Source organism: Trachurus trachurus, assembly GCF_905171665.1.
Source record: "Trachurus trachurus genome assembly, chromosome: 20".
Classification (NCBI taxonomy): Eukaryota; Metazoa; Chordata; class Actinopteri; order Carangiformes; family Carangidae; genus Trachurus; species Trachurus trachurus.
The window spans coordinates 19,112,332-19,133,538 of record NC_139911.1 but is presented as its reverse complement, the minus strand read 5'-3'; the positions used below and the strand labels follow the sequence as shown (position 1 = coordinate 19,133,538).

General features: G+C 40.6%; 1 protein-coding gene across 1 annotated transcript; it reads right to left on the bottom strand.

Annotated features, from left to right (window-relative positions):
• Positions 1 to 3,782: 3,782 nt before the first annotated feature.
• Positions 3,783 to 20,508, bottom strand: tfr1b (transferrin receptor 1b). The gene is made up of 20 exons (XM_083995014.1): positions 20,459 to 20,508; positions 17,720 to 17,789; positions 14,291 to 14,347; positions 13,763 to 13,976; positions 12,399 to 12,591; positions 11,509 to 11,646; positions 11,324 to 11,408; positions 10,589 to 10,711; positions 10,377 to 10,472; positions 10,147 to 10,286; positions 9,818 to 9,987; positions 9,578 to 9,697; positions 9,236 to 9,321; positions 9,082 to 9,145; positions 8,930 to 8,997; positions 8,777 to 8,844; positions 8,301 to 8,391; positions 7,516 to 7,743; positions 7,131 to 7,280; positions 3,783 to 6,612 (listed from the first exon to the last, which is right to left on the bottom strand). The coding sequence occupies exons 3-20, from the start codon at positions 14,321 to 14,323 to the stop codon at positions 6,400 to 6,402; spliced, it is 2,280 nt and encodes a 759-aa protein (XP_083851140.1). The 5' UTR covers positions 14,324 to 14,347; positions 17,720 to 17,789; positions 20,459 to 20,508; the 3' UTR covers positions 3,783 to 6,399.
• Between the last annotated feature and the right edge of the window lie 699 nt (positions 20,509 to 21,207).

Here is a 21,207-nt window from a genome sequence, read left to right as displayed (position 1 = left end):
ATATTGAATGATTATGAAAACAGGATCATTTTCTGTTGATTCACAAATTGGTGAACAGACTGATCATTGCTGCTCTAATCAGCCACTAGACAATATTGTGAAAATATCCTCTAAGAAAATGAAGTTTATTTTAATATTATCTGGTCAGTAGTTGTGAATTAGTGTAATTAAAAAATGGAGAGAATTGTGATAATAAGTTGTTTTCATCACGAAACATTTGACATTTAATTAATTAATCTATTTGCTTATGTTGTTTAAAGATGTTTGATCATAAATTCCTCATAAATATTCTTCTGTACTGTGATGCTTGTGACTCAGCTGCATGTGCTTCTGAAAATTGCCCCTGGGGGACAAATAAAATTACACTGAATTGAATTACTGCAGAGCAGTGAATCTGATACTGTGTCTTCAGATAAATGTTGTGTAAAAAATATATATCTCTTCTTATAACCAGGCTCAAATACAGAACAGATACTGACTGACTGGTATTGTGAGATATGGATCCAAGTCAAATGCTGCAGTGTCATTGCAGGACTGTCATTCCTATATTAAGGCCAGTCAAAAGGCAACAGTCCTCCTGTTACAGTAAACACAACAAACCAGAGATCAGACTGAGTTTATATTATAGGTGAACTGATTCTATTGGATGAGTGAGGACAATGTTATTTTCTACACACAGTGGGGATAATAAGTATTTGGACGGTCTATTGTTTTTATGGTACGTTTATTTTAACAGAAAGAGACAGAATATGAACAAAAACTCCAGAAATTCTATCATCATATAAAAGTTATGAATGTATTGATGAAGTGAAATGAGGGCAAAAATCAGCAGGGGGTCAAATACATTTCTTTCCCCACTTTACTTACTGTACATCCCTGCAGCTCAAAGGCTGACATCAGGTGTAAATATGTGTATTTCTGCATTAAGCTGTGGAGAATGAGTCGTCTCACCTTGTCTGCTGGTGGGTGACGGATAAAGCTGCAGTCAGGAATGACTGAGGTCACTGGAGGTCACCTGGAGGAGGCCATGGGTGCAGAGACCCCTCATCTACACACACACACACATAATGAAAGAGAGAGTCAGCAGCAGAAACAAGCACCAGACAAGTATCACTGAACAGAGAGAGACAGGAAATACCATAGACAGGCCCAATAACATCATTTAATCTGGTCTAATTCAATTATTAATAAAACAAAACAAAACAAAACCCTGAGAGTGAAAGTTGAGTTGCATCATCATGTGTTAGTGTAAAGAGAGCAGCATGACAATAACTCAGAGTTGTGACAGACTGGGCTGGGGGGAAAAAAGGAGGAAGCTGAGAAGACAGTGAGAGGGAACACAGACTGAGCCGACTCGGCCTTTGCCAAAAGGAGCAGACCGACACATGGGCAGACCTGGCAACCCGGCGACAACAGGCTGCGTCCACATTATCACTGTGGGGAAGCTCAGACCGAGACGTCTTCAGATGTTCCAGACAAACGCCAAAGTCTCAAGTTGTTGAAGCCTGATTTCAAGTCAGCATGAGACCGTGGAGATGACAACGTTTTAGCTCCACGTCCTCTTTAACTTTTATTAAACCTAATTGAACATTTTTTTTCTTGAATGCATCAGATCGAATGAAGTGACACATGGCCGACGATCATCCAGCAAAGACTCCATGTCAAACACAAACCCGGAGCGCTGTCTGCAGTGCAGCCCCCCGCCTCCTATTGTTGCTGCACAAAAGCATCATTCAAACTGTTCCCTCTACTGTCTCATCATGTCAACCATCTCCAACAAAAACAAACTCAGCATGCAGCAGCAAACACACTGCCTCCAAAATCTAACAGAGACATTTCCAAATGGAGATGTCACTGTTCTACCATGTTCCAGATGTGTAGACGTTGCAGATGTGTTGTTGCTGTATAATGTACCTCTGGGATTTTCAATCCATCAATCCATCATGGTGAAGTCAGGTTTTCTGTATTTTTTTTAGTAGTTTCTTCTGCTAACTTTAGTCATTCAGCTGTTGCTCTTCTTGAGTTTTGGGGAGCAAGGTGTTGCACTATTAAAGGCCATAAATCATCAGCTGCTGCAGGTCCAGACCAGATAATCTATATATTCTCCATAAAAAAAATAAACCAATCAAAAGGTTCTACCAATCAGGCCCTTAAAGACGACTTTTTTTGTCTTTTGGAAAATCCTCTCCACACAACTTATTTATTGCAATAAAAAAAGAAAGAAAAAAATCACTCATTATCTCCACATTAGACTCTCTTTGACAAAATGCAAACAGCTTTTACATCTTAACTGTTTTAATGTAGATAAAGGGTACGTACAAATAACACCTGATTGAACTGAATATGAAAATTTAAATTGAAACACATGGGAGATTTATCTTAGTGTAAAATAGCAGATGTAGCCTACTGTAAACCAGTGCAGTGAAATCCTAAGTAAAGGCCAGTGCACTTGTGTGTTTAACATGTTGAATGTATATGAACCAAGTTCCTGATAAATAAGGACACAGCTGGACACAGAGGGAGAGAGCGGACCAGAGGGACAGAGAAGACTGGGGGATGTAGCCTACATGCTGTGTATCGATTCAACAGATCTTAATTGATCAGGCTGTTGCTTCTCATCCAGTCAGTGTAAAGCTGATTAGCAGATTCAGTCACGTTACAGTAGGCTATAGGAAGACACCTGCGTCTGTCTCAGCCAACATCCCAGCGTCTCAGCTTTATCTTCAATACAACAGTTTTAACTTTAATAGTTTTATTTATTTATTTAAAAAAAAAACTGTTTTGAATCAATGCAACACGACGACTCTCCATAACATGAACATTACGAGGCTCCAGGGGAAATAACCCCGCTGTACCGACCTATGAAGACGGGCTCTGTGGGGGGAAACGCTCCCCTACTGCGGCCGTTCCTCGCTCTGTGCCCCGCTCTCAGCTGCTCTGCTCCGGGGGGGAGTCTCGCTGTTTGTCCTGGTATCAGCTAAATTCACCGGCTCCGTTATCTCCCTCTCTCTCTGCTCCGTTAATTCCGGGACGCTCCTCGGTGCGCCGCCGGAATCTGTGCGCGTCACTGTGCGTGTTGTGCGTAGCCTCAGCACGGAAACAAGAGCGCTCTGTTCAGCGCGAGCTTGGACTCATCAAAATAAAAGCACTTCCTGTTTTGAGGAGCAGGCTTCAAAATAAAAGCGCACATTTCCGGTTCTTCATAAATCACAATCGAGTACAATCTAATTTAATTGAACATTAAGCAATACTGTTAAAATATAGTAGCCTACTTAAACCATCTGATATTTTAATATGGTTTAAGGAAATTATTTTAACACTTGAAAATATGTGGCCTGTATAGGCTACTGTAAAACATTCCTGTATACATTAGGAATCAAAATCTGCCACATCAATAGTCAGTATTTTCAAAAAACATTTTGTCAGATCTAGATTAGCAGAAGCCATGTGTATAACATTTCATTCCGTATTATATTGTTTTTTTGTTTTGTGGGTTTAAATGCTCTAGTTTTGTGGAAGTAGAAAAATTAATTGTTGGATGAATCAAGAATGGCATTCAGGAGAAATGGCACAGCTGGAAATTAGACTGGAAATGTCCTATTCAGTTGATCAAATTTATCTACAGATTAAAGAAAAATAAATGAAAAACACAAAGACGGCAAACAGTCCAATCATCCTGTGCAGAATTCCAGGGAGTTCTTGTTCATTACAACAACAAAAATCAAAGTGACACATAAGGGATGCTAAGCCAGATGATTTATTACTCATATCTGCTGAACATGGAAACCACAGTAACATAATTTCAAAAATGTTTCAAGTACATAAATCATACTGAACATGTGTCGATATGCTACAGTTACATTTTTAGCAACACAGTGTGGAGGAAAACTATTTCTTATTTCCATCTCAGGATTCAGAAATGTTCCTTTTGAGGTCTTGTAACAGACACAGGAAGATAAGACTAACAAGATCAACAGAACTGACATGAGGCAACAACAAAATCTGGTTTTATAATCTGAAAAATCAAATGTGGAAATCTTATTGGACTTTAAGTGCATGGTGTAACAAAATAAGGGATTTTTAAATGTAGTTTATAAGTGGGTTTCAGTGGATTTGATGACAGACACCAGGATCCTTGCTGACTAAAGCTAAATCAAGTTTTAGCAGTTTTTAGTTTGAAATTAAGTACTTTATAAATCAGTTATAGATTTTATATTGTATGTTCTGTTTTGGAGGTCTGACAACACAATTCTGAGAGAAAACAGACTGACCATTTCCTTCATTTTAAAAGTCGGATAAATAGAATGGATGGATACAAAACATGGTATTGGTCGAGTGCTTATATGATGCTTTCAAACGTTTGCAGTGTGGTCCAGATCTGTCAAGCTACACCTCAGTAAAGTGATACAGTAACATGCAGTGAAGTGGAAATATGGCACTGAAACACATGCAGACAGAGTCGTGGCTTGAATTCATACGTAGAACAGGATCTGTGATCGTTTTAAAGTACTAAATCAAAGAGACACACAGCAGGTTTGAGGGCGAATAGGCTGAACAGGTTGATACTAAACTATAATGTATACAGTATATGTAAATGTTCTATGTGTATGTGATTTGAGCTGCTTGAATGCAAAACAAAACAGAAATCCAAAGCCCCATTTAGAGTGCAATTATGTCTTGAAGGAAGGTGGGTTGATTTAACATTATATACATGGGTAATGGATTATAATCTCCTGTGTATACACTGTAATTTAAATCCTGTCCAATGTGGCAAATGATTTGTAACTTCATTTCATCTGAGGAGCCTCTTTGCCTCCTCTTCAGCTCTTCCACGCCCCCCTGTGGAGGCTTTTGGTTTTGTCCTGCTCAATGCATCTATTAAAGATCATCTTCTGTATTTTTAGTTGGTTCAAAGTTCAAATGCCATCAGGACCAACGTGTTAAATTACACAGTGAGCACAGTGAACACTTCCAGTACCTCTGTAATGTTAATCCTGTTGGAATGGGGCTTATTAGATTCTGCTGTGTTAAGACTGTAGTATGGATCAGAAATTTAAGCACAAGCAAAAAACAGGGAAAAAAAATCTCTGGAGGTCTGGAGGACTGAGCCTTCATACACACACACACACACACACACACAATTCAGAAATAAGGACAACACAAATAAATATGTCAAGTATAAAACTCTGGGAAACACTGTCCCCGATAAGTTGTTCCACCCTTCAAGTGAAATATGAGAGACACTGCTCCCGATAAATACACGTGCTGTAAAACACACACACAAACACACACACTGGTAGACAAAAACTACCATCAATGCTTGTCATTATGGAAGACACTGCTTCCGATAATGGGTTTTAATTATGGAAGGCACTGCTCCCGATAACTTTATCTCGTTATTAAGTGCTCCAAAGTAGACTGTGCAATATAAATGGCTTTCTTGCAAATGATGTAACCAATCAGCTCAGTTGCTTATTACAGTAAAAGGGGCTTTGATTGACAGTTTCTTAATGGCTTTTTCTTTTTTCGTTTTATGCATTCTGCCATCAAGCTTAGAATAAATTACAGTAAATTGTTTTTTCTAGGTATTTTAATAAAAATGTCATTTTATCCAGATAGTTTTTCTTCTTCTCCTGGTTTGAACAAATCAAAAAAAATCACGGGACACTAAATCAAGAAAAACTCTTCCTACCGGTAATCTCTTCCTTCTCTTCCTTTTAAAGTTTTCAAACTAACTGTTCTGATGGCAGAGAGAAGCACCACAGATGTAGTCCAAGTAGTGATTGAATAAAAATCACTATTTTGATCTCCAACTATTATCAATCTGCCTCGTACAGAAGAAATAAAGGCCAGAAGAGATTAAATCAAACTTTACCAGGGGCTCCATTTTTATCAGCAACAGTTGAGGAGGTGTTTGTGTAGCAGATGCTGCTGTAGGATCAGACAGTATAACCGTCATAATTATGGAAGGCACTGCTTCCGATAACGTCGTATAAAAAAGACAAACGATAGCTTTATAGTGGGCACTGCCACTGATAAAAAAACTAAGTATAAATAAGGTTTCTCAGTGTTTTGATGGCAAGAGGCTGCGATGTGTTAGGGTGGAGCCAGGAGGAGGCAATTTGTCAGTAGCATGGAATTTCTTCAAGTATTTGTTGGTGGTTCTCTTTTTTTTTTCTCTTTTTCTTTTTTTTTACTTTCTTCCATCTCCTTAGTGGGACACCGTCTGTCCCCTACAAAAAACTTGAATATAAGCCTGTATTTAAAGGGTGAGACCTTTGATTGACAGCTTGTGCTTAGTGCCGATTCTGGAGCTCCTCCACAAACTCAAATTTCATTTCTACCACATACACATACACATGTGACACCCACACTCACACCTCTGCACCGCTCTCTTTTTTAGATTTCATTGTCGATGTCCCAGATGTTTCCCTCCAGAGCGTTGGCGCAGCCCTGCAGGTTCCAGGTGGCCAGGGCCAGCTGGGTGTGGAGCTCCTCCATGTCGGCGGTCTCGGTGATGGATGCCAGTGTGTGGGAGCCCCGGCCCAGCAGGAGGTGACGGAAGGGGGTCTCGATGGGGGAAACGTATGGAGAAAGGAGCGAGTGCTCAACCTAGAATCATATAGAAAAAAATAAAAGTGATGCAATTGAGGGATGTTGATGAAAACTAGGTGACACAAGCTTGTGGAGAGAGTGGGAGAGAAAACTAAAAATACATGGAAAAAGCAAGAGGAGCCATAGAGCAGCAGGATATCAGCTTGGCTTCATTTCCCAGCTTTAAAGTTTGAGAATGAACTGTGCCAACATCCAGATTTATCTCTGGAAGCCAAAGCACATAACAGAATTTCTGCTTGGATCTTCACACTGTGAAATGAATGTGGAGCAGCTGAACGATATTTGTTTTCAGTCCTAAAACTTCCACTTTAGCTGCAGTCATTACTCTAGAGTTATCAGCAGGGGTGAAGGAGGCATAGAATAGTAATGTATAACCTAGAAAAAAAAAGAAATCTAAATACTTTGACTATTTCCAGTTCATGCACACACGTTTACAGGTTGACGATATCAATACTTAGTGTAAAAATGACTTGTGGTCTCTGTGGGTTAACCTGCTGTAAAGAGCAGAGTCTTACCCTCATCATCCTGTCGTTGAGGAGGCGACAGGCCTCCTTGTCACTGGGGTCGGTGTTGGCGATGGCGATGTTGAGGTCGTCAGCAGCTCGACGGAAGGCGCCTCGTGCACGATTCAGCCAGTTGGGACTCACATCCTTCAGTTGACCAGACTACAAAAACAACAAAAATCCAGGTTTAAAAGAGTCAGGTGCACGTTCCCTCACATCCCCACAGAAACTAATTGACTTAAATGTTCAATAAACACTGCAACGCTTTTTTTCCCCCCATGTCTATCTTAGATGTTAATGTGCCGGGCCATCCAGGAGCTGTACACCCATAGCAGAGAGACACGTTTCCAAATTAGATTAACTATGTAGAGATATGTGTGAGAGACACTGGGCCAACCTGTGACAGCTGCATGACTCGTCTATAGACGCGGACCACAGACTGGGTGATGACGCTGCTGTAGCGGCTCACGTCCAGTCCGAGCAGGTGGTGGTGGACCAGTCGCAGAGCCATCTGTCCGGCGAACTTGGCAGCCAGCACCATCATATCTGGAGTGCGGTGGTTGGTTTGGTAATTGAGGTGATCCATGTTGTCCATGTTGGTGCCATAGTACGGGTAGGACACAGCCTGTGGACAAACACAGTGCCAAAATGCACGAATGATGTGAGCAAAAATTGAGTAACATTTCATTTAAAAGCTAAATAATGTCCTATGAATTTAAAGGGATACTTCACCCAAAATCAATAATTCACCAATCTTCTACTCACCATCATGCCAAGGAAGGGTTTGGAGAACTTTCTAAATCAAAACGCTTTCATATAATAATTGTGCTCACTTTTGAATTGTCCAAAACACAGAAGAACATCTCGCAGCAAATCTTGCACATCTCGCGCAGCCACTGGGAGCTACTACTACAACAACAAGGCTAAAAACAGAGATCAAATAAAACATTTTCTGAACAACTTTTTCATGTCGTGGCTTCAGGACACTTGGGTCAGTACGGACGAGCAGTATGGAGGTATTTGGATGTTTCATAGTGTGTGTTTTGGGCGATTCAAAAGTGAGCACTATCCACCGCCATTATATGAAAATCCGTTGCCAAAGTGAAGTATCCCTTTAATTAAGAAGAATATTCTAGAAAATAATCAGTAGATGTAGATGTTGGAAGTGGTACTTAGACTCACATTAGAGGAGATGAAGTGGAAAGAGATGGAGGGAATTCCAGAGAAGGCCAGGAAGGGATAGGCAGGGTCGTCTATTGTCATTGGCTTCAACCTGTTAGAATGATAATGTTAAGTTTTTGTCCCCAGCTACTAGCAACAAATCAAACTGATAGCGTGTCTCGGTGGGGGAAAATACAGGGTTCATTTCTGTTGAGCTGAATATTGAACCTCCAAACTTTTCTGGTAGGATGTTTCTGCACTGTCAAAATTGCACAAAAAGCACCACATTATAGTGCACGGTTACCATTGTAATTGTTGTGGAGCTACACAGATGCCTCGGCCAAAGGACAATTGATATAATGTACAAATTAGTTTAACCAGACACAAAAGGATATGTTTTATACAAGCCCTCGTCCTATTCAGAATACACAGTATTTAAGGTGTTTTCACTTGTGAAGAAAAGATGGATTTACAAACAGGTTTCTTTTCCTACTTACACATTGGCCTCCCACTTTGTTTCTCCCATCATGTTGTAGACGGTGCCTTCGCTGACGGGACTCTTCACCTGTGTGGACGAGGCAGGTCACAGTCAATACAAACTCGACTGGTTAGTGAAGGAGCTGAGTCACCGTGACGTGCTGTGTTGTTACCTCTTTCATCGTGTTCTCAATCAGGCTGTGGAGCAGCGGACTGGCTGAGGCCATGAAGCTTCCCCGACCTTGTGAAAGAAATAATATTGATTTGTATCTATATTACTAATATTCCAGTACTGAGATATAAAGTAAGTATGGACAGAACATACCCATAACAGCTCCATCCAGGTTTATGTAGGTGAAAACATTTTTGTCAATTGACGACATATAAGCCTAAAAACAAAGACACATTAAAGAACATTTGTGGCTAAGGTGATATTTTCTCTCACTGTTCAACTACACACAACGTCTTGTAGTTCTTACCTCCAACCACTCGGTGGCGCCAACATTTCCAAACTCTCCACCACTCCAACTTGCAAACACAAGGCTTCTCCTTGGCCGGAATCCACCTAGGAAAAATACATGAATCAAAGTGTTGATTGATTGCATTTAATGTTGAGTATTTTATTATAATGGTTTAGTAGTATAGAGGCTTATAACTCCTCAATACTGACATTAAAAAAAGATCACATTTCAATTACAAGAATGTAATGTGAAGTGTAACAATATCCATTTATGTGATAAATAATGTTACATGACAAACAGTTTGAACTGAATTCAAGGGAAGACGTGTGGGATGTGATGCAGAGGATTATATTTGTTTACCGTTCTCCACCATGTCGCGAACAGCCTTGGCCAGTTCTACCAGTATAGCGGTGCCAACAGCAGCTCTGGTGTAACCTCGACCCCAGGCGTCTCTCTGAGCTCCCAGGACCACGTAACGATCTGCAGCCACAGACACAGACCCAACACAACACAGCTCAGATGTACAATCAAGGAAATAAAAATACATTTAAAAAAAACATTCTAGTGTGGATGATCTGAGTAAAAAATGTGAAGTCCTACCAGGATCAGTGAATCCTTTGATGACTCCAAAAACATTGTGGATCTCCCTGTTGACCAGCACGTTGTTCACCTCAACAGTGACGTTCTTGCTGCCTCCCAGTTTGTACGTCACTGAGGAGAGGCCGCCTTTAAAACCACTGTTTTCTTCAGATTCAGGGCCATCGATTGACCTAGAGACAGGGATTTAAGAGTAGAAAACAAACAATAAACACCGACAGATAAGGTCAAGGTGAATGACAGTGGAATCTCTCACACAGTTTACCAAGGACCACATTCATTCTGTCAGCGAGTTTGTGTGTGTGCATGTATTTCTGTGCAGGTGGCCTTACTGTAGAAGAGTAGAGGCCATGTTGGCGGTGATGGTCTGCGCTGGGATTTTGGGGAGGCCAGACGACTGAGTTGGGGGGAACTGGGTGTGGTTGAAGGAGGGGAAACCGGGCGTGTAAGGGTCACCTGAACCTAGATGGACCTGAAGGCGACAGGAAAACGAGACTAAATACAAATCGTTCTGTGCCAGGTTTTATTGACTTCTATATGAAATGAGTGTGGGGAAACCTACGTGTCCGAACAGTGCGGTGGTTGCTAGATACTTGTAATCCTGGGAATCGGGGTAGATGAGGACAGCAGAGGCTCCTTTAGTTGCAGCATTATCGACCTGAAAAAAAAATCAACAGAAACAAGAAAAAAAAAGAAAAAGAAGCTGAGACAAGTTCCCCCAGAGACCAGGAAATCAGTGCAACACAACATGAGGCATATGAAAGCAGCTGATACCATCTCTGCAAAGCTGATCTTTCCACATCGCAGCAGCAGCACACTGTCTTTGAGCTCCACATTCTTCCCCTGCAGATAATCCAGATCCTCCGGGCGGCCATAGTTGCCGTACACCAGTTTGCCCTATGTACACATACAAGTGAGAAAAAGACAACTATATTTAACATATTGCTGAGAATCATTTGAGCAACAGATCACATTTATTCTAAGGGCAAGGTATGTTTAAAAAAGTAAAGCATTAAAGGCTCAGTTTCCTTTCAAGTCTTGGATTCTGATGTACAAAAGTCCAGTATAAAGTCCAACACCAAGACACGACCAGTGACTTGAGAGGCATTCAAAGAGAAGGAAAACGCTCTGGTGGACAAGTTGTGACCTACACATTCACCACGTTATGAGATAATAACGGAACGTTACGAGAATGAGTTCTTTTCCAGGCAAATACAGAGACTGCTTGCCAAAAAACTGCCCCCGACGAGAACGCGCATCAGTGGTTTTGCATGAATTTACCTTGAAAACAGCTCTGTCTCGTAACGTTCCGTTATTATCTCATAGCGTGGTGAATGTGCAGGTCACAACTTGTCCACAAGAGCGTTTTGGAGTTCTTGGATTGTGTATTTCATGAGTTTGATGAGGGAAACCAATAAATCCCATGAGCCTCCGTAGCGTAGCTCTGAGCAGCTCACTCAGAGCTACACATTAATCTTCATATTTAAATTGTCAACTGTATCAACCCACCTGCACTTTCCCAGTAGCACTGTAGGCCAGGTACCCTTCAGGTTTGAAGTCATTAGATTCAAACACGACTCGGTTTGGCCGATCGCTATAAAATGACAAGAAAGCTCGTTACAATATGATCATTGCATTTTTGATTTGGATAAAATCCTGAGTCAGTTCATGTATCAAACAGGTGGTGCATCAACCTGTCTGGGATTTGCAGCTGCGCGTAGTGAACGTCAGTCCAGGGATCCATTTCCAGCTTCTTGAAATCATCAAAGATGCGGTTTCCCAGACTCATATCCTGTGCGCTCCCTGCTGAACGACTGGTCAGATCAAAGTCGCTGCAAAGGAACAACATTTTATCTTTATGTAAATTTTGTATGGTGAAAAATAAAACCCAAAAATACTTTTAAAGAAAAGGCCCACAGATAAATAATAACAAATGTTCAAGAAAAACCAGCCAGTGATGATATTTGGCCAAACAATCAGGGCATCTCCAACTAAACCAAAGTGATTATTTTTTAATTCAATCACAAAAACAGTCCAACTTCAAAACCACAATCATCAAAGACAAATGAAAAACAGAGGCATAAACATACTGATCCTGGTTTTCACAAGTTACTGAGATAATAAACAGCCCCAGAGTATGTGAAATTTGTGTGAATCTGAAGGTCAAACAGGAGGAGAGATTAGCTACTGCCTGGCTCTTTGCCTCAGGATCATCCGTTACAGTCATGGAACTTGTTGGATATTATCCCTTACATAACCACATTATTGTAACCTTCCCCTGACTCATTTGTATTTTCTCTCTCTTTGTGCAGTGTAACAATCTAAAAATAAAAATGTTCTTCTCAACCATTCATATTCATTATTCCTATCACTCTCACAGGAAGCTAAAGGCCATTAGACGACACTACACCTGGCTGGCAAAACAGGATTTACTGAGTGACTGTTATAAATGTGTTTTATTTAATTTTTTGACCTGTAAACATTAATGATTTGGCAACAGATTTGTTTCATTACAGTATGTCTGCACAGTTAAGGTGAATTCATTTCTGACATTAACCTGAGGTTGTGCACATTAAAACGTTACCTCAGAGTCTTTTCAAAGGCTTGGCTGGTGAGTTTCTGGGAGAGGAGCTCGCTGATGTCGCTCCAGTCCAGCTCGGGCTCCGGAGCTGCTTCGAAAACAGCCTGTGAAGCCGACGTGGTCTTCACATCCAGCTCCTGGTTCACTGGAGGCTCCGCTCGGGGTTTACGGTGGCTGATGAAACCAACCATGTAGCCTGAAAAGACACAGCACGGAGACAATGAGACTGATAAAACACCACCACACGTGCTGACGTCTGAATGTCAAAATGTGGGCCGCGGGGCGCAGCTGCACACACCACTTGAAATGGGTCATGGGTTGCCAGGTTGTGGTGGCAGGTGGCAGGTGGCAGAACATGTTTACATATGTGTGGATTTTGTGTCTGGAATTTGTTTCAAAACACAATCTGACATCTTCAGACAACCACACAAGTTTCAAGAGTTTTCTGAGAGAAACATACTGTGAGAGAATCTCTGGAAACACGCATCTGTGTTTATAACGGCCATTAATCAAAAGACACAAGTCTAACTCTCCAGACTAGTCTTGAATTACAGAATTAATTCACAAGTTTTTTTATTTACTTTTTAGATTCAGATGTTTTGTTCATGTACTTGAAAAATATGATACACAAGAACAGTTAAAAAGCAGATGTACATGAAAGGGAACCTTAAAGCAGAAGTAAGCGATATATTTGTGTTAATATAAGTCTTAAATAGTTATATCTTCAGACAGCAATCACTTACATAGAGTGTTTGGACCGAAACACGGGTCTGTCAGTCACTCTGCTCTGCTCTGAGCCGAGGAGAAAACTTTTCTCGTATCCTACAGTTTTTATCCAATGAGGAGAGAGAACGGCATGCAGGGCTGTGTGTGCAGCCAAGGGATGCACGTGAATGTGGTGACGTAGGGACGAGGACTGTTATGGTGCGTTCAAGGCAGCCCGTAACTCGTGTTTTTCCGACCTGTGAAGTCATACCAGTTCGATCTGGTACGAGTTCACGGGTCGGAAGTTACGAGTGGCCGTTATAGTGACTTTCACAGGTAAAACAGGTCGGAAAAACACGAGTGGGTTGCCTGGAACGCTACAAAATCGTAAGTTGTGACATGAAGCTGTAATTTACGGTTTCAAAAGCCTGCCTGGAACGCAGCATTAGCCAAAACGACCGGATCGCTTACTTCTGCTTTAAGAAGCAAACAATGCTTACAGATAGATTTGCATTCATTTGAAAAAGATACTGAACTCTACATCATGTACATGATGTACATGATGTATGATAAATAACTGATTTGCCCAGCAACAACTTTCACAACTGATTAATTGTTTTGGTCCAGTTACGTCTCTTTCTGGAAATGACCAGAGAACTTACCGGTAACAAACAGCAGCAGAGCTCCCAGGGCCAGGTAGCAAACCTGACGCCGGTTCTGATGCTTAGGGGCCGGCCTGAAGGTCGGAGACCCCCCCGCCTGACCGTCCACCTCCGTGGCGTCATCCGTGGCGTCGTCGGACAGTTTGACCTCGACGTGCCTTTCTCCGTCCTCCGCTGGCTGCAGGGTGAACCGGCTGTACCGCTCACTTTTAATCTGGGGAGAAAAATAACAAAGACAAGGGGGAGATAAGAGTGAGAACTATGAGAGCAATGTGCAGCTGCAGGGGAGGATCAGAGAGTGTGTGTGTGTGTGTGTGTGTGTGTGTGTGGGGAGGGGGCAGTGTTATCAGACGATTATTCTTTATTTTTTCATTTTTAAGAAGCTACAGTTTTTAGTTTCAGCTAAAGAAAGGAGCAAGACATTGTAGGCTACCGTCTGCTCTATCAGGTCAGTCGCATGATAAACAACATGTACTGTAAATATGTGGGAAACATCAACTCAGCGGCGATGTAACAGCAAACACTCACCATGTTGTTGAATGCTGACCTCAGTCGATCCATTGCTGCTGTAGTTGCTTGTCAAGGCTGGAGGTGGAAGAAAGAGACGACGAGAAATGAGACAGAGAGCGAGACACAGAGCTGCTTGTTAGTTATTCACACAACGATGCAATAAATATGGACAATAAAGTTAGCTTTGAATCTTGAATCTTTGGAGGGAAGGAAGGGGATGAGGAGGAGGAGTGGGGGGGTTCGGCTTTGGAACAGAGCTGCTTTCTGTAAACTCGGAGGGTGGAGACTGTTTTCTCTGTAAACAGGCTGATTTCCTGAGGGTGAAACCTTAACTACAGCTCCACTACTAAAGCCTTATTTGACATCAACTGTACAGTATGTGTTCTGTGTATAATATCATGATGCCATAAATAACATAACGACATTTTGCTACTGATGGTATTACGTTTTTGCTTCTATGAATAATGTGATGTGATGAAACCCCTACAGATTATTTCATCAATTCTCATCTTCTCAATTGACAAGAACAAAATAAAATCTGTAACTTTCTTGATAACTCATGAGTTTGAGTGTCAAAGCAGACTTAAAGGTTATAGCTGCAACGTTTTCATCAAAATGATGAATTTTTCAAAAATAATAGCCTACATCCACAGAACGTCTAGAGGGGTGCTGAATAAAAGTATTCATTTTACAGTTGTTTTTTTTTTAAATAGTAGCTATATAAATAATTGTTTTATACATTTTGACTGGTCCAAAATATATAAATATTTATTTATTTATCTGGTTACGTTGGCAACGTCAGCATGAAATGATCGCTACGCCAACAGCATTAGAAAAATCTTTTTTTTGTGTGTGAAGACTGCTCTACGGACTACAGATCTGGTGTTCCACAAAAAATACGTCACCAACTGACACGGGAAAGGGCGGCATTTGGTGTGTGACGTCACCTACGCGACTTGTACAGTAGTCTTTCTGGTTACAGATTCTTCCGAATTTTATTCTACAATAGTTTTACGATAAACTGCTGATTTCTCTTCATGAAACGTGATGTTTTAAACAGGTAGAGGTCATATTTTTTTCTCATGGCGCAATTCAATCGGATCACGAAATAAAACTTTCAGTCCCGTTCACTTGCATGGATAGTTTTTCAGAGTTGAGGTCCCATGGTGACCGTTACTTCCTGCTTCCGCTTAGGCTCTCTATGTTGGTGTCATGTGGGGTGCAGCCGTTAATATAATACATCCATGGGTGCAGCTCAGGGGCCAGATCCTGATAGCTCTGGAGAAATGGGATCGTGCCAATACTAATGCTAATGCTAACGCTAACTAACGGTCAGCTGGTACTGTAACGTTTCCAGTGCAGACATGATGCTGTGGGTTTGTCGGGTTCGTCTGCAGGTGAGTCAGTGTGAAATGATACAGATGTGTTTCCAGTCCACTGTCAACACCAGAGCTGCTGCGCGTTAAATATGGATAGCATAGCTTAGCTTCAGCTACTAGCCGGTCCCTAGGCGTACCTGGCAACCAGAGCGGGCGAGAGCGAGTGCAACACCTACTGGCCGGGAGGAATTAAACTTGTAGCTAACACCTTTAACTCAGTCATTGAGATGCTGGGTGGAAAAGATTAAATGAGCCAAATTTGAGATTTAGGAAGTTATGACAGTAGGCCTATTTTTCCATTTGACACTTTACAGACAATTAATAGGGAAGATAATCTGCAGATAAATTAGTGATGAAAATAATTCACAGTTGTGGGCAATATCATTAAAATCAGTCATCAAGTCATAATATCAAAGAGCTTTTTTGACACGCACAGTAGACCGCAGAGATCCAACTGTGATGGGGTAAATGTACGCAACTTCAGAGAACTACAGACACAACACAAGCAGTGGTAACATCTAAAACAAACCGTTGGCATAATGTTTATGCAAATGACTTGTATAATAAAACGCCACCTTGTAGGGGGTATTTCCAGCTGCATGCTGCATATTTCCATGACTCAGTCTCACTAACCTTTCTAAGAAAACAGTTCAGATATGTGGCTATAGTAACTAGGTCCAACCCCAGGCCTCATCATACTCGTCTTTTAATGCCAAAAAAAAAGGTAACAACAGAAAAGGAAATTTACATTTCTACCATGTCTGTGCCTCTGTATCTGGTTTCTAATCTGATTCTGTTTCAGTTGTAAAATTGGAACCTTTAAAAAATAAATAATAAAGTGGAACGATTGTTTTCCATCTATCGTGTGTACATTATTTTCAGGATCATGCATGAAACCGCTCCTGTCTGTTCAGGGGTAAATACAACAAATCATCACTCATGACCACTTAAAAATGAAATATCTGACAAATGCAAACAGCTGTGAATTATTTAAGCACCCTAAACTAGCCACTGCTTCAAAAAGCTGAAATTTACTTGTTTTGTCTACACACTATGACCATGAGAATATCTGCTCTTTACCAAACAATCCCTGGAAAACTATCAAAAAGTCTTTTAATCTATGATATTTTTTTAGTGACAGTGACACCTCCAGTGTAACAGCAAAACATTAGATGTCTCAAACATGACATTTGGTAACTGGTTTGACTTTCAACACTGCACACCCTGATTAACAAGAGGTGCTGTTTCCACATGACAGTAGGTTGTGTAATTTATAAACAGAGATTGAGGAGGAAGTGTTTTTCAACTGAAAAGACCTACGTATAATCCTATTATCCTTGTCCTCTCAGGTATGTCCTTTTCCTTTATACTGTGGCTGAAGACTTATGCAGGTATTCACTGAGTCTACCCGTAAGACAAACCACCTCCTTATTCCTGACCTGGTTCCTCCTTCCTTAAAAGATAAAACAAGCGGAATTTCGAGATTTCACATGATCATTTATTTCCTTGTAATTGTTTTTTTTCCTTTCCTGTTGACCTTAACTCATGAAGTTCACTTTCAGATACTTTCCCCCATCCGATCTGACAAAGAAACTGAAAACAGTGTTATAAGAACACAACACCTAGTATTACACAAGGGGGGGTGTTTGAGAAAGCAGGTTTAGCAAACTCTGAACTTGGCTCTGAGACCTGAAATGTGAAATTGGAGCTCTGATACAACAATTCCCCATGACAGCGGGTAAATGAAGAGCAAAGGCTCCATGTTTTAATCCTCTGGAGGTAGAAATATGGGACAATGCACATTTATTTATAAAACCACCGGCTTTGATGAAAACATCCCAAGTTGGATGAGAGAAACAACCCTAATTGGTTATTATTATGACTTTTTATTCCATGCTCAGACAGATAATTGTAATCTATAGTGCAACTCAGTCACTACCAGTCCATTTGAAGCTGAAAAGGCTAGCTGAATACACCTTTATCTAACTTGCTCCACATTCCCTGTTATGTTGTGTTTCAATATGTAAATTCAAAACAAAGTAACAGAGAAGCTTTTAAAAACACTCACCGAGCTCTGACTGGTTTCCGTGAACTCCAATAGCCTCCACCTGTCACCAGAGCTGAATCCAACTGAACACCTGAAGAGGCAGGACAGGAGATGGACAGGATGAATGAAGGTCTGATGAAAGGTTAAGAAATGATGTGCTGCATGCAATCATGTCAACATGAACCACAAACTCAGACGCTTCCTACATCTTGTGGCTTTCAATGACATGAGGAAGTGAGGCTGTTTTTTTTTTTTTTACGAGCAAAGGGAGGGTATTTTAAGCACGTTGTAACAGGTGCATGTATCTACAGTGGCAAGAAAAAGTTTTTGTAATTTCTAAGTTTTCTGCATTAATGGGCCATTTAATGTATCCAATCTACATCTAAGGCACAAGTATAAACAAACACAATGTGCTTAATGCCACACAAACAATTCTAATATTTAATGTCTTCTGGTGGAAAAAGTAACTGAACCCTTGGATTTACCGTAATAACTGATCACACCTCCTTTGGCAGCAATAACCTCAAGCAATCACTTCCTGTAGCTGCTGATCAGAACTGCACAACACTCAGGAGGAAATTTGGACAATTCGTCCTTACAGACCTGCTTCAGCTCAGCCATGTTCTTAGGATGTATTGTCTGGTGTAAATGGCTCTTTTGAGGTCATTCCATAGCATCCCTATTGGATTCAGGTCTGGGTTCTGACTGGGTCACTCCCAAAGGTGGATTTTCTTCTCTCTTTTCTAAGGCCACTCTGTTCTAGATTTACTTCAATATTTAGGGTCAATTGTCCTGCTGCATCACACAACTTCTACTGAGCTTCAGCTGGTGGACACCATCCTGACATTATCCTGTAGCAGCCACAAACTATGATGCTCTCTCCACCAGACTTCATCTTTGAGATGATGTTTACATGCTGGTATGCAGTACCATTTTTACACCATACAAAAAAAAATACAAATAAATATATTTTAAGAAATACAAAAAATTAAATCTTAGTTTCATCAGGATCAAGGATTCACATAATCTTTCTTGCCACTGTATTTCACATCTTATGCCTCCAGAGCTTTATTTACAGTGATCAATACAGTCGATGTTTCAGCGCAGGGGAACTGAACCTGACACTTATCTTAATCTTCAAAACTGCAACTCGGTGGAAAGACAGCATCAATATAATTCTGCTGAGAGGATGATATCTGAATCTACACTGACAGAGATTTGTCTTAACATGATTTAAAGCTGCAGAGTTAAAAGTCATCGGTTACTGTAACAGGAAATGCAGCTGTCATAATCTCTGCCTGGAAATCTTAGCCACACCATAGCCTACTGTACCACTCTAAAGACTTTTCTTTTCTTTTCTTGTCTTGCCTTACAGGACACGACAACTTCCTTGTGGCTTGTGTGATAATTATAGCTCGACACGCAAGTCTAGTGTGTCAATAAATTCCAGTTGAAGCTTTGGCAAAAATGTGTTTCGAGACAATGATAGATTGTCGCCACTCTCTGTATCAAATATTCTGTGGATTATTTTTTGCAATCATTGCTCACACAATGACACAGTAGAAAAAACAGAAAAACAGTGACATTTATAAATGTGTCATCTCACCAACAAGCCTGAACATGAAAACGATTTTGACTCATAGGGGATATTTTCACATTACATTAGAATAAAACCAAGACATGTTCAGGATATGCAATTTAAGTATTAGGCTAATTTATTATCATTTAGGCCTATTTTAAGTTTAGGGCTGCAACTTGGTCTGAACAATATTAAGAAAGAGAAAAAACACTGTGAAGTTGCATTATCCAAATTCTTTGATAAAGAGATGAACTGTGCCTCAGTGTACCATAACTGAAACATTGTGGAGTGATGCTCCAGGCCTCGCCTACAAATCATTTCACATCATGATCACTTTTATGCAGCCAGCAGCAAAAAGTCACATCACCATATTTACTCTTGTGAATAAGCAAAGATGACCTGTCCTAACTCCTATTATAATATATTCCAAAACAATGGCTTTTTTTTTGGGGGGGGGGGGGGGGGGACAGGTACAAATAATGATTATTTGTTATTGAAAAAATTGTCATCACAATTTCCTGTAACTGATTGTAGCATATTTAGCTACATTTGAGAGACAGGTGCCTATGAATATTTAACATTTTTCCTACAAAAAAAATAAAATAAAAAGATTTTTATATATATCAAAATAGTAATAGTAATAAAAAAATAACAATAAAACAAAATAAATGGCGCTAAAGACAGGGAGTGGTTAACCGTCATGACATTACATCATGCTGTGACCCACGAGCACACAAGGAGACTTTCTACAGTCACATTCAGAGCTATACTGTAGCTACTGATCTGAGATCATATTATTTTTACTTTTCATCTGATACTTTGTCTTTGACAGACCCTCTACATTGATTTATATTATATTATTATATTAGAAATAACAGCAGCATTTAAATACTGATATAAAGTGTCAAATACGTTGTGGATAATGAAGTGTAATGTGGGATTTGAAGCCGGCAGTTGGAGGCATATGTCACAATGTGTAAAAGACAGACAGACGCGGCTGATTAGCTGCATCATTAGTGTTTAAGCTAGTGAGAGAAGCGTTTCTCCTTCACTCTGCCCCGCCGTGACCGCAGGGGGGACAGGACACAAACACCCGTGAAGGACGAAGCGACTTCCACGACAAATGTGATATTTTTACGCTAAAACATGAATGAATGTTTGTTCAATGGCGGTTTACTCACCTTTGTTGCAGGACAGGTCTGTATGCCAGCTGCTGAGCTGCGCAGCTTCTTGTGTCCTTATACGGAGGAGCCTCTACGCTTCCGTAGTGTCGTCATCATCACGTGTTGACTTGCACGGACGGATGTAGTAATTTAGGGGGCTAAAGCAAAGGGCCACCAAAGGGTCATCAAATTGAATTTATCTAGTAATTGTAGTCCATTAGCGAATTTGATTTAACTCTTAAGATGGGTATTCAGTGACAACATCTGACAGAGCTGTGAGGAAAATGTGTTGTCACTGAATTGTGTGTGTTCATGAATATTTCAGGTGTGGATATCTGGATATCTGGATATTGTTAAAGCATGTTTTATATCTCCTATAGTGTTGGGGGAAGTGTTGCCAAACAGTACAGGTCACCCAAAGGTCAAAAGAGGTCAAACACTGCACGACCTCCCAGAGTGGAAAGAAAGACAAAAAAAAACATGTGCATGGAGATTTTGATATCCCATGGAAAATTCAGCATACTTTTAATATGCACTTTCTTTTACTATGGGTGTGTTGCATATTTAGTGTAAACTCATAGCCTCTAATCCACAGGATGTATCCCCTTGTCTGTCACACATAAGCCTGCTGTGTGGCAACACCATTTACACACACACAACTTTTGCTGCCTTCATGTGCTGTAGGAGAAATCGGGGTCACTCCTGAAATGTGACCAAAACAAACTTACTGAAAAAATTGTGTGCTTTGAGGAAACAAGGACAGGGAA